Source organism: Mya arenaria, chromosome 4 (genome assembly GCF_026914265.1).
Source record: "Mya arenaria isolate MELC-2E11 chromosome 4, ASM2691426v1".
NCBI lineage: Eukaryota > Metazoa > Mollusca > Bivalvia > Myida > Myidae > Mya > Mya arenaria.
Genome location: NC_069125.1, coordinates 3972171 through 3987988, shown reverse-complemented (window position 1 = coordinate 3987988; position 15818 = coordinate 3972171). Strand labels below are relative to the sequence as shown.

Below are 15818 nucleotides of genomic sequence, written 5' to 3'. Positions count from 1 at the left end.
GTAGGCATTTTCCTTGTTTTAGATTACTGATTATTTTCCAAAGAACATAAACTAAACGATTCTGGCACTGACTTCTGATTTTCAGTTCTTTGCCATACTTTCATGCAGATCTTCATACATAAACATTATAGGTTTGTGTTATGTAAATAAAATAATGACTGGTTCTACTTCCAATATGCTTAAATGTATGCTTAAGATTGAGCTGAGAGTATTAAGTGGGGGGCTATTACAAGTGAACAAAATCCTGAATTCCACCATTAGCTCATTGAACTATCATTGTTTACATTACATACTTCTGGTCTCGAATAGTTTCTACTGTAATATGTACTTAATATTTTTCATGTACTGGTTAGTCATTTTCTTGTTTGTCATATATAAATAATGTCAAGTACATGTTTTGTATTTAATATATCACATAGTTCTGTCATCATGACCATGATTTGAACAGTCAGTTATGGTCAGTTTTATAACTAAATCAAACAGAAATATGTAGTATGTGGGTGTAGGTAAGTGACCACTAAGCAAATTTCCAATATTTATGTATAATCAATTGACAAATTTGCATGTGAAATAACGCTGATTTCTAGTGCCTCATGACCCAACATCATATATATGGGGATGAATTAAGTTCCGGTTGTGTACCTAACACTTAAAGCAACAATCAATAAGGAAAAAAGTATGCGTTTATAAGAAAACTAAAATGGGTTGAATGTAACTATTGTGTATTCAATAAAGTGACCACATCCTGTGTAGGAGTACAAACAATGCGGTGAAAATGTACTAAAAAAGTAGAGGAAGGAGATCCAGCATGTTCAGCCTGTTTTGAAACCACAAACCATTCAGCTCAAAAACTTGCTTTGATTTACCATCATGGGTTAATAAAAGAAAAAGGCTATGTAACAGTGAGGTAAAGTCTCTTCCAAATTGGTGTAATCAGCTGCCCTGTATCAAACAATATAAGTGTGGAGAAACCATCACCAGCAGCAGCAATAGCACTAGCAAAGGCATTCATTATCATCATCAGCATCATGAACAGCATCAGTGTCATTATCATCACTATCATCATCATCATCATCATCATCATCATCATCATCATCATCATCATCATCATCATCATCATCATCATCATCATCATCATCACCATCATCATCACCACCATCATCACCGCCATCATCATCATCACCACCATCAGCAGCACAGCAGCATCATCATTATCATCATCATCATTATCATCATCATCATTATCATCATCATCATCAACATCATCATCATCGTGATGATGATGATCATCATCATCATTAAAAAATTATAACTTCTAAAAAGCTGTAAAAAATGTTTATACTTATTTAAAAATAAGCCTTTTGCTCTCTTAAATATCGGGGGAAAAGAATTCCCCTAAATTGCTTTGGTATATAGAAAATCTCTATATTCAATATCTTCCATTCAGCTTAGTTCATGAAAAGCAAAGATCAGAAAGACTTGTTTCCCTTTAACCTCTGTCAAAAAAGACTTGTAGAACATGTAAATGACACGGTGGGGTATGTCCATTCATTCAGTGGGTTATGTCCATCTGTCTAAATGCAGCCTTGTATGTTGTCCAGCTAATGAGCTCCTTGTCACATGCTTGTATTATTTTCTTTTGTTGCTGTTTTTAAAATGTACATTGGTCATTTAATGGTCTATTTGGTTCTTAAATAATGCAGGGTTTATGTTTGGTTGTTTGACATGTTTATGCTTTTTTAAGTAAATGTTTGGGTTTTAATAGGGTTTTATCTAGTCTAAAATTATAAACGTGTTATACGGGATTCTTCCAATCCCTAACGTGAAGGATTTGCCATATCAAAAAAAATCAAACTGCAAATTGTGTTGCCTATTAACCCCACCCCTGGAGGAAGGATTTTTAGCAAAATTTCTGGGGTAGTACCTGGTGTCTGTTGAAAAAAAAAATCCAGTTAGTCTATTTCCCATGCGGAGGTGTCAAAATCCTGTCTGTAAGCATTATAACCCACTTTCAAAGTTCTCTATACATTCCCCATTTCTTTATCTGTATGTTTGATTTGGGACTATTCATTGACAATAATGATATGAGCAAAATTGTCAACGCCCTTTGCATGATCTAAATCAGGAAGTTTCAACTTGTTTATTTTATTACAATCATGGTATCATGTATCAGATTCAAGGCTGTCATAATGATAAGTGCTTAGTCATAAATAAATGACTTCAAAAAAAGCACTTTAAAAAAAATGTCAGTGTGTTTCAAGACATTTGCTGATTATTTTATACTGTAATCTTCCTGGTTATATCTGATTCGATTTCAACACAGAGCTGTCAAGGAACTCCTGTCACAGTTGTTTCAATAAAATACCACAGTAGATAAGTCATGACTACCTTATTCAGGCTTGTCTGGGTTTTTTTCATAGACGGTGTTGGCGATGACATCTATGTGAAAAACTCCAGTCATGGTCATTATGAATAACTGAAATTAAATTAAAATTGTGAAATTATGCCCCTTGTTAGACTGGAGAAGTAAAAACAGATGAGCTTGGGTGTATGCTCTGTGGCACTCTTGTTTTATATCTATTTGATAACTTGTACTGTCATACTTGTTTTAACCTTGGTTTAAAGCTGCACTAGCTCTCACAGATTGAACGTTTTGACAACTTTTTAATATTTTGTCTTGGAACGAGCTATTTTTTGCAAAATCCATGAAAACCAATTAAATAAGACTGCTGATAAAAAATCAGATCGCAGAATTTTATATTTAAGTTCAAAATTTGGTGTTTTATGCATTTTTCTTAAACCGTTAGTAACGGTATAAGCCATAAAACATTCATTTTCGAATGGAAATATGAAAATCTACGATCTGATTTTTTGTCAGCAGTCTTTTATCACTGGTTTGCAGAAATTTACAAAAAAAATTCCTCAAATGATGTTCCAAGACAAAAAATAAAATAGTTGTAAAAACGGTAAATCAGTGAGAGTGCAGCTTTAAGACCCATCATATGCCATCACTCATGAACACCTATGCTGGTTGTGACTTGAACAGAAAAACTATAGCTTATACAGTCAACCCTGATGGCTTGAACTTCCAGGGACTGGCAAAAATACCTAGAGCCTCAAAATATTCGAGCCAATCACTCAGGTTTGTTTACCTTCAGTATAAATAAGTCAGTCCTTTACATCTAGTTTGAGTCAACAAGGAATTCGAGCAAAGCGAGTGAAAGCCAACAGGGTTTGACTGTAATTAAACTATCTGCACAATTAAACTAAAATAATTAGTAAATACTAAACTATGTATACCCTAACCCTATGTTATTGAATTTATATGAAAATATGTGCACGAGTTCTGAAACACAGTAAAATTGCTCTACATATGGAGCAAAATATTTATTAGTGACAGGTAATCAGTGCAGGTCATTTCATTTGAATACAGAAGCCTATTCGTTACATATGCTTAAAACAGTGTTATTGTAAATCAATGATTGTTTCATTTATCACATCTTTTGAGGAAAAGCATGACAAATAAAAAAAAAAAAATGAATATTATATTTACCATGTTTTTGATATGTGATCTGGTACTGTGAGCCGGTTTGAATTTGAAATTCAAGTAAATTTAAACCTTTTGTTTTGCAGCTGTCAGGTGCGGCCATCCTCGGTGTTGGGGTATGGATGATCGTGGACAAGAACATCAACAGCTACTTCGAGGTTCTCAATGTGGACACACACGACCAGTACTTTAAGTAAGTCAAGGTTTTCCCTGGGGATTTTCAACAGGGTTTCATTTGAAAAATTAAGGGTGTGTCATTTTGATAGGATACCAATACATAAGTTTCTTTTCAAATGCTGCTTTTGTTTATTTCGGGTCTTCAAGGCTGCACATGTTGTATATTTGTATATATTAAGGCTGTATGTTCACTGAGTGGCAAAAAGTAATTTTAGTCATGGACCCAGGAAATCTGATCAGGTTGATCACAGCGGTATTCCCGTTAGTTCAAATATTTTTTATTTTATTAAGAAGTCTGAAAAGTTAACGGCAATTTGTGGTTGTCAGTCATTTAAATTATTCTTTTGGATGAACAAGTCTGAATTCATATACAACTACTGCTTGGCATTACATTATTGAACAAGCCTTGCTGTATTAAACCCAGAATTTGAGCAAGCCCAGAAAGCCTTTCACAAGTGCAGGGCTTGCGGGCATCTGCTTATTTTGACCACTGGGTTGTTTGATAAAAAAATAGCCAACTTTCGGTTTTCCATTAACTGCGCATAACTGGATGTACTAAGGTTTGATTCTTTGGGCTTTATGTAAATAAGTTTGTCCATGCATTGATCACAGAGTATCAAATTTCCCTGGCAACAAACACTTTCTTTCACACTTACATTCTTATATCTATATTTATTGTATATTTGACTGAAACATGTTGCCATGGAAATGAAGAAATTGATTTCTAGGCAGAAAGCTTGATAATATACCAAAAGTCATAACTTCCTCATCAGCCAGACTTCAATTCAAGTCTGCATAAAGGAAGTTATATATCTTTTTTTTTAAACATCTTTCAAAACATTCAATCTAATTATAAACACTTTGATTTATGACAATGTTAAACAAAACATTCAAGTAGTAACTATTCAAACTTCCTCTATCCTTGTTTCAGATATGCTGCGTACATGCTGATTGCGTTTGGTGTGTTTGTTTTCCTTGTTGGTTTCTTCGGATGCTGTGGGGCCATCAGGGGAAGCAAATGCTTGCTGGGACTGGTAGGAGTTACCTCCCTAGTTCAAATTAATTTTTATGTTTTAAAATTTTTTTATTGTATGAAGGTACATTGACCCAATGTATTTTAAAGAAACAACAGAGAAATAGAAACATTTGCAATACAATAATGTTATCATTTAATTAAAACAGGACTTACAAAGGGATCTGACTGAGATTGAGGGATCGTAACATTGTAGGCAAAATTTAATTGTTGTTACATAACCTATGGAAATAATGTGCCATTTTAAGTTTTTACTCGTTAACAATTAAAGGTCTATAAAGTAAGAATGATATTGAACAGTTTGAATTTCCAAATTTAAGGAGATTTTAGCTCATAAAAATGAATGAAACAATTGTTGATTTATTTTTCAATTATATTCATTATGACAAACACAATATTTAGTAATTAGTAACTTAAGCAATTAATTCAGGTTTTTATGGCAATGAAGTCCAGACCAGTTTCTTAAACCAGTTTTATTATAATAAGTTTTCGAAGACGCAGTATAAAAATCGTTACTAGTTTACTTAGAACGATTACAATCACTGATCAGAAAAAGAAAGAAAATTACTCTAGAACCTGCACAAGTTTTGTTTAATTTAAACCAATGAAGAAAAACCATTTGTTACGATTATCTGTTAAAAACCAGATCTCAGAAATTGTGGTTAGAGATTGTCTCCAAGGATTCTACTTTAAGAAAATCAGCACAGTTGTCAAGTGAAGAGAAATATCTCCCTGAAATATTGATATTCCCCCACCAGCGTTTGTGCCAATCAGGGTGGGTACGATTCATTTACAGAACAAAATTAATGAAAATGGATTTTATTTTTGTTTAAAGAGTTAAGTAAACTTCCCCCGCAGCATACATAAGTTCAAGTGGCTTAATGGAGTTGGGGGTGTTGAACTCAAATAGCAATGTGAATAAATCTAATCAACATAGTTGTTTAAATCAGAAAGCCAACATTTTATGATATAAGGATTTTATTTGCTGTTACTAGCTTTTATGGATAATGTGCCTGTTGTTCAGAACATTGTTAAAGTTAATAAAATGCTCATAGATTTGCATAAAACCAGAACAGCTGAAACAGTTTTCTCAATATGTATGCAAAAGCTACAGAAACAAGCTCAGTAGCAAAAAGTTTAAACATAAACCCAGTTTAATGGCACTGGGTAAACGCCAAAGACATCTAATATAAAATCACAAACAAGAAAAATAGAAGAACAGCACAAAACTCCACAAGCAGCACAGTGCATACATACAGTCAAACCTGTATTAAGTGGCCACCCTTGGGAAATGATCAAAGTGGCTGCTTAAGACAGGTGGCCACTTAATCCAGGTTTGACATTTCGGCCTTTAGCTTTATTCAGAGATGGAGTATGTATCTTAACCACCACCTCACACCACAATCAGTAACATCTGTATCAATATTATTGAAGAAGGCTGAATACAAATACATTTGTATAGATAAAATAAATTTATTTCAAATTTGTAAGTAAAATACAATAGATAAATGTTGATACAAGGCATAAACAAAACACACCACATATCAGTCTACACATTTCACGCTTACGCTTAAGTAAGAAATTGATTCGAGTCCTTCCACAGTTAAATTCCTTGGCAACACTTCTTGCACTACGGCCGTTTTCTAATAACTTTATAAACTCGACACGTTCTTTAGAGTCAAACACTTTCGATTAGTCTTAGTTTCAGCCATAATCAAAGGTAAAAACATATCAAGAACAATGCATTGTAAATATCCGTTCGTAGAAATATAAATCCGTGCACTTTGAAAAATAATATTAAAGTGCATAAAAATCGTAACTAGTTTAACGCCTTCAAATGACAATGCAAACTGTGAACTCATAACAACCGGTGTTTTTGTCGGTATTTAATAATTATCTTCGTAATTATTTAATTATCTTATTAATTGTGTCATTAATTGTGTCAATTCTGATCAAAACATTCGCCGACGTGTAATCAACATGATTTCTCGATGAGTAAACACGCATGGCAATCGTGTGATGCAATATTCATTTTCATTGGATGACGGTGATTCCCGAGGCCGTCGTTCTTTTCCGTAAACTTTTATACGCAATTAAAGCTGTGTATTGGAAAAATTTATAAGTGGAAGTGTGAGTGACAAGGGATTAGTGGCCGCTAATTAGTGTTTATATGGCTTCATGGAGACAAAAATTAGTGGCCGTGGCCGCGTTAGACAGTTGGCCGCTTAATGCACGTACATTATATAGTAAAAACGTACGGGGGGAATTTGGAGTGGCCCGTTAAGGCAGGTGGCCATTTAAAGGAGGTGACCGTTCAACCAGGTTTGACTGTACTATATATAAAAAACTAGGTATGCTTATCAAGGATTGTTAAGTACCGCCTTGGAAAGGTCAGTAAAATGTAAATTTACTGGGGGTTTAAATCAGTTTAAAGTGCACAAACCTCACTCTTATCCCAACAATCCTAAATAAATATAAAACGCAAAAGTCTTTCAATTCTATTCAAAACTTGGGAGTATAATGCGCATCTCAAGTGCATCCATTTTAAAATTTACCAGTGCAGTAACGATTTTAAAGTAAACAACAATTACGATAACAACATTGTAAGTATTAACAGAACTCCGAACAATCTGCCCGTTGTTTGTTATATGATCTTGTTGTTGCTGTTATACTGTTAAAACATAGTCTCAGAACAAAGTCTCCGAGATGTTCTCATATTATTATTCAAGCGAACACTAATTTGTCTAGACATAAGTTCAATAGATTACCATCTTTGTGTAGTTGCATAATATACTGTATTTATACTAAATTTGACAGTAGATAATTCTCAGATATTGTCTCCACAATATGTAGATTGCCTGTTTATGAAACATGAAACTGAAAACGAAAATGTCACAAATGATAATTAGATATAATGTGGTTATTTATTGCAGTACATCTTCTGTCTGGTGCTGGTGTTTGCGGGCGAGATCGCTGCAGGAGTCATCTCTATTATCTACAAGTCAGAGGTATGGGTTCCCATGGTCAGGGAATAGTCAGAGGTATGGGTTCCCATAGTCAGGGAATAGTCAGAGAAAAAAATCATTTATTTCATGGTCGGGATAAAGTCAAGGAAGTTTTAAATTGACATTGGGAAATTTGGAACATGATATCTAGGGCTGTCGAAAAAGTTTGTTAAATAGCAGAAAGAAGGAAAAAAATATGAATTAAAAAAAGCTTATTCAGAATATAAGAAGAGGCTGTAAGGGTTGCCTGAAGGGGGGACGGAGATATTACTTTCATTTTCTATGATTTGTGGCGACTCTGATGAGTAGGCTCTTATTGTGAGTATTTTGTCTGATTCAGGGACATTTTAAACCACTGAATAACCCACCCATAAGCTTGTGAAAATGCAGCTTATTTTACTTTCAACATAATTTCCACTGCCATTTTGTTTTTAAGCACTTTTGCTGATATTTTATTCCTTATTGTTCTAAGGTAATGTTACTCTCAACATCCACTGCCATTTTGTTTCCTGCACTTCTGTTTTCATTTTATTCCCTATTGTTCATTGGTAAATGAGTTATGAATAATATATACAATCAAACTTGGGTTCAAAATTAGCTTACAGTGGGTTAAATTTGACATGCACATAAGGCATCAATTACGAAAAATATCACTCAATCTCTGAGGAATAAGATAAAAGACAGCAGTGCTAATAATATTTGAATTCGATTTTACAATGTTTATCATAGAACTTAAACATAACAATGCCACTAGTCAGCAGTGTATGAAACTAACTTTAAAGGCCATAGCAAATCGGGCTACTAACTTATAATGTAAATCTTATTCCAAAACATTTTATCTGATAACCTGAATCTATCTGGCTATGGGATTAATTTCTTCAAGCCCAATGCCATTTTGTTGTGAACATGGGCTTATGGGCTACCTTTAATTTCCCATGCTGCAGTCAATGGGTATTATTCAGTAGTTGTTAACTTATGCTGGAAATCAGTAATGGTTGATTTAGATTTGAACCTGATGGCTCAACAACCAGATGGTCATGGGAAGTGATAAACCAGGGGGGCAAATGTTTTATTATCCATAACAATCTAATGGCTTAACAACCAGATGTTCATGGGAAGTGATAAACCAGGAGGGCAAATGTTTTATTATGCATAACAATCTAATGGCTTCACAACCAGATGGTCATGGGTAGTGATAAACCAGGCGGGGGCCAATGTTTTATTATGCATAACAACCTAATGGCTCAACAACCAGATGGTCATGTGTAGTGATAAACCAGGCGGGGGCCAATGTTTTATTATGCATAACAACCTAATGGCTCAACAACCAGATGGTCATGTGTAGTGATAAACCAGGCGGGGGCCAATGTTTTATTATGCATAACAACCTAATGGCTCAACAACCAGATGGTCATGGGTAGTGATAAACCAGGCAGGGGCCAATGTTTTATTATGCATAACAACCTAATGGCTCAACAACCAGATGGTCATGTGTAGTGATAAACCAGGGGGGGGGGGCAAATGTTTTATTATGCATAACAACCTAATGGCTCAACAACCAGATGATCATGGGTAGTGATAAACCAGGGGGGGGGGGCAAATGTTTTATTATGCATAACAACCTAATGGCTCAACAACCAGATGTTCATGGGAAGTGATAAACCAGGGGGGGCAAATGTTTTATTATGCATAACAATCTAATGGCTCCACAACCAGATGGTCATGGGTAGTGATAAACCAGGCAGGGGCCAATGTTTTATTATGCATAACTACCTAATGGCTCAACAACCAGTTGGTCATGGGAAGTGATAAACCAGGGGGGGCAAATGTTTTATTATGCATAACAATCTAATGGCTCCACAACCAGATGGTCATGTGTAGTGATAAACCAGGGGGGGGGGCCAATGTTTTATTATGCATAACAACCTAATGGCTCCACAACCAGATGGTCATGGGTAGTGATAAACCAGGCGGGGGCCAATGTTTTATTGTGCATAACAACCTAATGGCTCAACAACCAGTTGGTCATGGGTAGTGATAAACCAGGCGGGGGCCAATGTTTTATTGTGCATAACAACCTAATGGCTCAACAACCAGATGGTCATGGGAAGTGATAAACCAGGGGGGGGCCAATGTTTTATTGTGCATAACTACCTAATGGCTCAACAACCAGTTGGTCATGGGAAGTGATAAACCAGGGGGGGCAAATGTTTTATTATGCATAACAATCTAATGGCTCCACAACCAGATGGTCATGTGTAGTGATAAACCAGGGGGGGGGGCCAATGTTTTATTATGCATAACAACCTAATGGCTCCACAACCAGATGGTCATGGGTAGTGATAAACCAGGGGGGGGCCAATGTTTTATTATGCATAACTACCTAATGGCTCAACAACCAGTTGGTCATGGGTAGTGATAAACCAGGCGGGGGCCAATGTTTTATTGTGCATAACAACCTAATGGCTCAACAACCAGATGGTCATGGGTAGTGATAAACCAGGGGGGGGGGCCAATGTTTTATTATGCATAACTACCTAATGGCTCAACAACCAGTTGGTCATGGGTAGTGATAAACCAGGCGGGGGCCAATGTTTTATTGTGCATAACAACCTAATGGCTCAACAACCAGTTGGTCATGGGTAGTGATAAACCAGGCGGGGGCCAATGTTTTATTATGCATAACTACCTAATGGCTCAACAACCAGTTGGTCATGGGTAGTGATAAACCAGGCAGGGGCCAATGTTTTATTATGCATAACAACCTAATGGCTCCACAACCAGATGGTCATGGGTAGTGATAAACCAGGCGGGGGCCAATGTTTTATTGTGCATAACAACCTAATGGCTCAACAACCAGTTGGTCATGGGTAGTGATAAACCAGGCGGGGGCCAATGTTTTATTGTGCATAACTACCTAATGGCTCAACAACCAGTTGGTCATGGGTAGTGATAAACCAGGCAGGGGCCAATGTTTTATTATGCATAACTACCTAATGGCTCAACAACCAGTTGGTCATGGGTAGTGATAAACCAGGCGGGGGCCAATGTTTTATTGTGCATAACAACCTAATGGCTCAACAACCAGTTGGTCATGGGTAGTGATAAACCAGGCGGGGGCCAATGTTTTATTGTGCATAACAACCTAATGGCTCAACAACCAGATTGTCATGGGTAGTGATAAACCAGGGGGGCAAATGTTTTATTATGCATAACAATCTAATGGCTCAACAACCAGATTGTCATGGGTAGTGATAAACCAGGGGGGCAAATGTTTTAATGTGCATAACAACCTAATGGCTCAACAACCAGATGGTCATGGGTAGTGATAAACCAGGGGGGCAAATGTTTTATTGTGCATAACAACCTAATGGCTCAACAACCAGATGTTCATGGGAAGTGATAAACCAGGGGGGCAAATGTTTTATTGTGCATAACAACCTAATGGCTCAACAACCAGATGTTCATGGGTAGTGATAAACCAGGGAGGCAAATGTTTTATTGTGCATAACAACCTAATGGCTCAACAACCAGATGTTCATGGGAAGTGATAAACCAGGGGGGCAAATGTTTTATTATGCATAACAACCTAATGGCTCAACAACCAGATGGTCATGGGAAGTGATAAACCAGGGGGGCAAATGTTTTATTGTACATAACAACCTAATGGCTCAACAACCAGATGGTCATGGGAAGTGATAAAACAGGGGGACAAATGTTTTATTGTGCATGACATCTTGTCTAAAAGTCATTATTTGCAAGTTTTAGGCAAACATGGTGCTATGATTTTGAGTCCTTAGAAAAGGGGTCAAATACTTGAATATATAATAGTCCTTGAAAAGGACTTCAATTATTTCTTGGTAGTTCTGTATAAATCATATAAACATATATTATCTTAACTTCTTACCATACAGGGGTACAGGTTCAATGTTAATGAATGATAAACTGTTACCTGATTATTGATCAAGAAAATGCAAAAAGCTGTTGCTACAACTGACATGATTGCCTTCAGGTCGAAAAAAAAGTTGACGACACCCTAACAAAGTCCATCAAGGAGAAGTATAACATCTCAACCACCATCACTGAAGCCTGGAATGTGGTCCAGATACAGGTATGTTAACAATGAAGCTTATCCATCAATTAGAACTGCAGACTCTGAACAGTCATAAGGGGTTTAGCTAGGGGGTATGGGAGGGTGCTGCCACCTGTACCTTGTTTTGGAAGCACCATTCTGCCCTCATGTAGACCAGAATGTGCACCCTCCTGCTTACAAAGAACATAATGCTTAAAGTATAAACATATTTCTTTTGTTTTGATTAAAACTTAAAATGTGATTATGAATTCAAACAAAATTTACATTATTGGTAGTTGAAATCTTATATAACTTCATATTTCTAACATTTTCTATGAAATTCATAATGCTTTAATTATTTTCTGCCCGATACAATGTGCTCTTTTGTCCCTCAGCACCCTGTCCTTTTACTGTAGCACCCTTTTACTGTAGCACCCGGTCCTTTTACTGTAGCACCCTGTCCTTTTACTGTAGCACCCTTTTACTGTAGCATCCTGTCCTTTTACTGTAGCACCCTGTCCTTTTACTGTAGCACCCTGTCCTTTAACTGTAGCACCCTGTCCTATAACTGTAGCACCCTGTCCTTTTACTGTAGCACCCTGTCCTTATACTGTAGCACCCTGTCCTTTTACTGTAGCATCCTGTCATTTTACTGTAGCACCCTGTCCTTATACTGTAGCACCCTGTCCTATAACTGTAGCACCCTGTCCTTTTACTGTAGCACCCTGTCCTTATACTGTAGCACCCTGTCCTTTAACTGTAGCATCCTGTCCTTTTACTGTAGCACCCTGTCCTTTTACTGTAGCACCCTTTTACTGTAGCACCCTGTCCTTTTACTGTAGCACCCTGTCCTTTTACTGTAGCACCCTTTTACTGTAGCACCCTGTCCTTTTACTGTAGCACCCTGTCCTTTAACTGTAGCACCCTGTCCTTTTACTGTAGCACCCTTTTACTGTAGCACCCTGTCCTTTTACTGTAGCACCATGTCCTTTTACTGTAGCACCCTGTCCTTTTACTGTAGCACTCTGTCCTTTTACTGTAGCACCCTGTCCTTTTACTGTAGCACCATGTCCTTTTACTGTAGCACCCTGTCCTTTTACTGTAGCACCATGTCCTTTTACTGTAGCACCCTGTCCTTTTACTGTAGCACCCTGTCCTTATACTGTAGCACCATGTCCTTTAACTGTAGCACCCTGTCCTTTTACTGTAGCACCCTGTCCTTTTACTGTAGCACCCTTTTACTGTAGCACCCTGTCCTTTTACTGTAGCACCCTTTTACTGTAGCACCCTGTCCTTTTACTGTAGCACCCTGTCCTTTTACTGTAGCACCCTGTCCTTTTACTGTAGCACCCTGTCCTTTTACTGTAGCACCCTGTCCTTTTACTGTAGCACCCTGTCCTTTTACTGTAGCACCCTGTCCTTTTACTGTAGCACCATGTCCTTTTACTGTAGCACCCTGTCCTTTTACTGTAGCACCCTGTCCTATAACTGTAGCACCCTGTCCTATAACTGTAGCATCGTGTCCTTATACTGTAGCACCATGTCCTTTTACTGTAGCACCCTGTCCTTTTACTGTAGCACCCTTTTACTGTAGCACCCTGTCCTTTTACTGTAGCACCCTGTCCTTTTACTGTAGCACCATGTCCTTTAACTGTAGCACCCTGTCCTTTTACTGTAGCACCCTGTCCTATAACTGTAGCACCATGTCCTTTTACTGCAGCACCCTTTTACTGTAGCACCCTTTTACTGTAGCACCCTTTTACTGTAGCACCCTGTCCTTTTACTGTAGCACCCTGTCCTTTTACTGTAGCACCCTGTCCTTTTACTGTAGCACCCTGTCCTTTTACTGTAGCACCCTGTCCTTTTACTGTAGCACCCTGTCCTTTTACTGTAGCACCATGTCCTTTTACTGTAGCACCCTGTCCTTTTACTGTAGCACCCTTTTACTGTAGCATCCTGTCCTTTTACTGTAGCACCCTGTCCTTTTACTGCTGTCCTTTTACTGTAGCACCCTGTCCTTTTACTGTAGCACCCTGTCCTTTAACTGTAGCATCCTGTCCTTTTACTGTAGCACCCTGTCCTTTTACTGTAGCACCCTTTTACTGTAGCACCCTGTCCTTTTACTGTAGCACCCTTTTACTGTAGCACCCTGTCCTTTTACTGTAGCACCCTGTCCTTTTACTGTAGCACCCTGTCCTTTTACTGTAGCACCCTGTCCTTTTACTGTAGCACCCTGTCCTTTTACTGTAGCACCCTGTCCTTTTACTCTAGCACCCTGTCCTTTTACTCTAGCACTCTGTCCTTTTACTCTAGCACCCTGTCCTTTTACTGTAGCACCCTGTCCTTATACTGTAGCACCCTGTCCTTTTACTCTAGCACCCTGTCCTTTTACTGTAGCACCCTGTCCTTTTACTGTAGCACCCTTTTACTGTAGCACCCTGTCCTTTTACTGTAGCACCCTGTCCTTTTACTCTAGCACTCTGTCCTTTTACTGTAGCACCCTGTCCTTTTACTCTAGCACCCTGTCCTTTTACTGTAGCACCCTGTCCTTTTACTCTAGCACCCTGTCCTTTTACTCTAGCACTCTGTCCTTTTACTGTAGCACCCTGTCCTTTTACTGTAGCACCCTGTCCTTTTACTGTAGCACCCTGTCCTTTTACTCTAGCACCCTGTCCTTTTACTGTAGCACCCTGTCCTTTTACTCTAGCACCCTGTCCTTTTACTGTAGCACCCTGTCCTATAACTGTAGCACCCTGTCCTATAACTGTAGCACCCTGTCCTTTTACTGTAGCACCCTGTCCTTTTACTCTAGCACCCTGTCCTTTTACTGTAGCACCCTGTCCTATAACTGTAGCACCCTGTCCTATAACTGTAGCACCCTGTCCTTTTACTGTAGCACCCTGTCCTTTTACTGTAGCACCCTGTCCTATAACTGTAGCACCCTGTCCTTTTACTGTAGCACCCTGTCCTTTTACTGTAGCACCCTGTCCTTTTACTGTAGCACCATGTCCTTTAACTGTAGCACCCTGTCCTTTTACTGTAGCACCCTGTCCTTTTACTCTAGCACCCTGTCCTTTTACTGTAGCACCCTGTCCTTATACTGTAGCACCCTGTCCTTTTACTCTAGCACCCTGTCCTTTTACTCTAGCACCCTGTCCTTTTTGAAACCTGGCTAAAACCTTAGTCATATAAAGACTGGGGTTTGCACTGCTTATGGTGCATTGTGATGTACATTGTATATCCTGAGTTAAAAAAAAGGTTTGTGTAAAAAAATATTAAATGTTGCGGCCAGGGATGGTGTTCACTATGCGTCTTAAGTCAATCTTGTGGTCATACATCATTGACCCCATTTACTGAATAGGTCCGTTAGTTATATCGAGTAATCCGATTAGCTACATCATTCTTAGATCCAGCTAGGACCAATATTGAACCATCCCAGGGCCTTTTGGCCTAGTGGAAGCTATATATTGTATGTATACCTCATAATTGTCATATCCAAAAAAAAATATTGTCTAAAATTTCGAAGATTTCTTTTTTCCAGCAAAGCTGATGTCAGAAATATTACTACCAGTTAATGTCTGCTTTTTTAAAAATAAGTTGGAACATTAAGTAGAATGAACTAATACATATATCACAAGTTATATGATATATAAAAAGAATGATTTAAAAAAATGTTGTACAGTAAAATGCTTTATTTGCTTTCAGCTTGACTGCTGTGGAGGTTTGGGCGCAAACGACTATAATGGTAGCAAGTTTGAGGAGAAAAACCGACCAATGGTACGGTAGCAATAACAGATTACTATTTTCAACTGTTTTACAAATAGTTACCAACATTACAATGCTTTAAACTGTGACCGGTAAACAGTATAAACAGCCTATCAGCCTCGCGACAACAATTCAGAAGTCATCCCATCCACCTCGGGACAATAGTTTTGACTGTTACACAAATGTCCATGCAACAACTGTATAATTATGTCAGCTCTG

General features: G+C 37.9%; 1 protein-coding gene across 2 annotated transcripts in view; it reads left to right on the top strand.

The window, feature by feature from the left end:
• LOC128231395 (tetraspanin-1-like) overlaps positions 1–15818 on the top strand; it is a 43845-nt gene that overhangs the window by 10248 nt on the left and 17779 nt on the right. For both annotated transcript variants that reach the window (XM_052944171.1, XM_052944173.1), the window contains exons 3-7: positions 3634–3740; positions 4656–4758; positions 7691–7765; positions 11775–11873; positions 15540–15611. In XM_052944171.1, coding sequence (XP_052800131.1) covers positions 3634–3740; positions 4656–4758; positions 7691–7765; positions 11775–11873; positions 15540–15611 — 456 coding nt within the window. The remainder of the gene's footprint in view (positions 1–3633; positions 3741–4655; positions 4759–7690; positions 7766–11774; positions 11874–15539; positions 15612–15818) is intronic.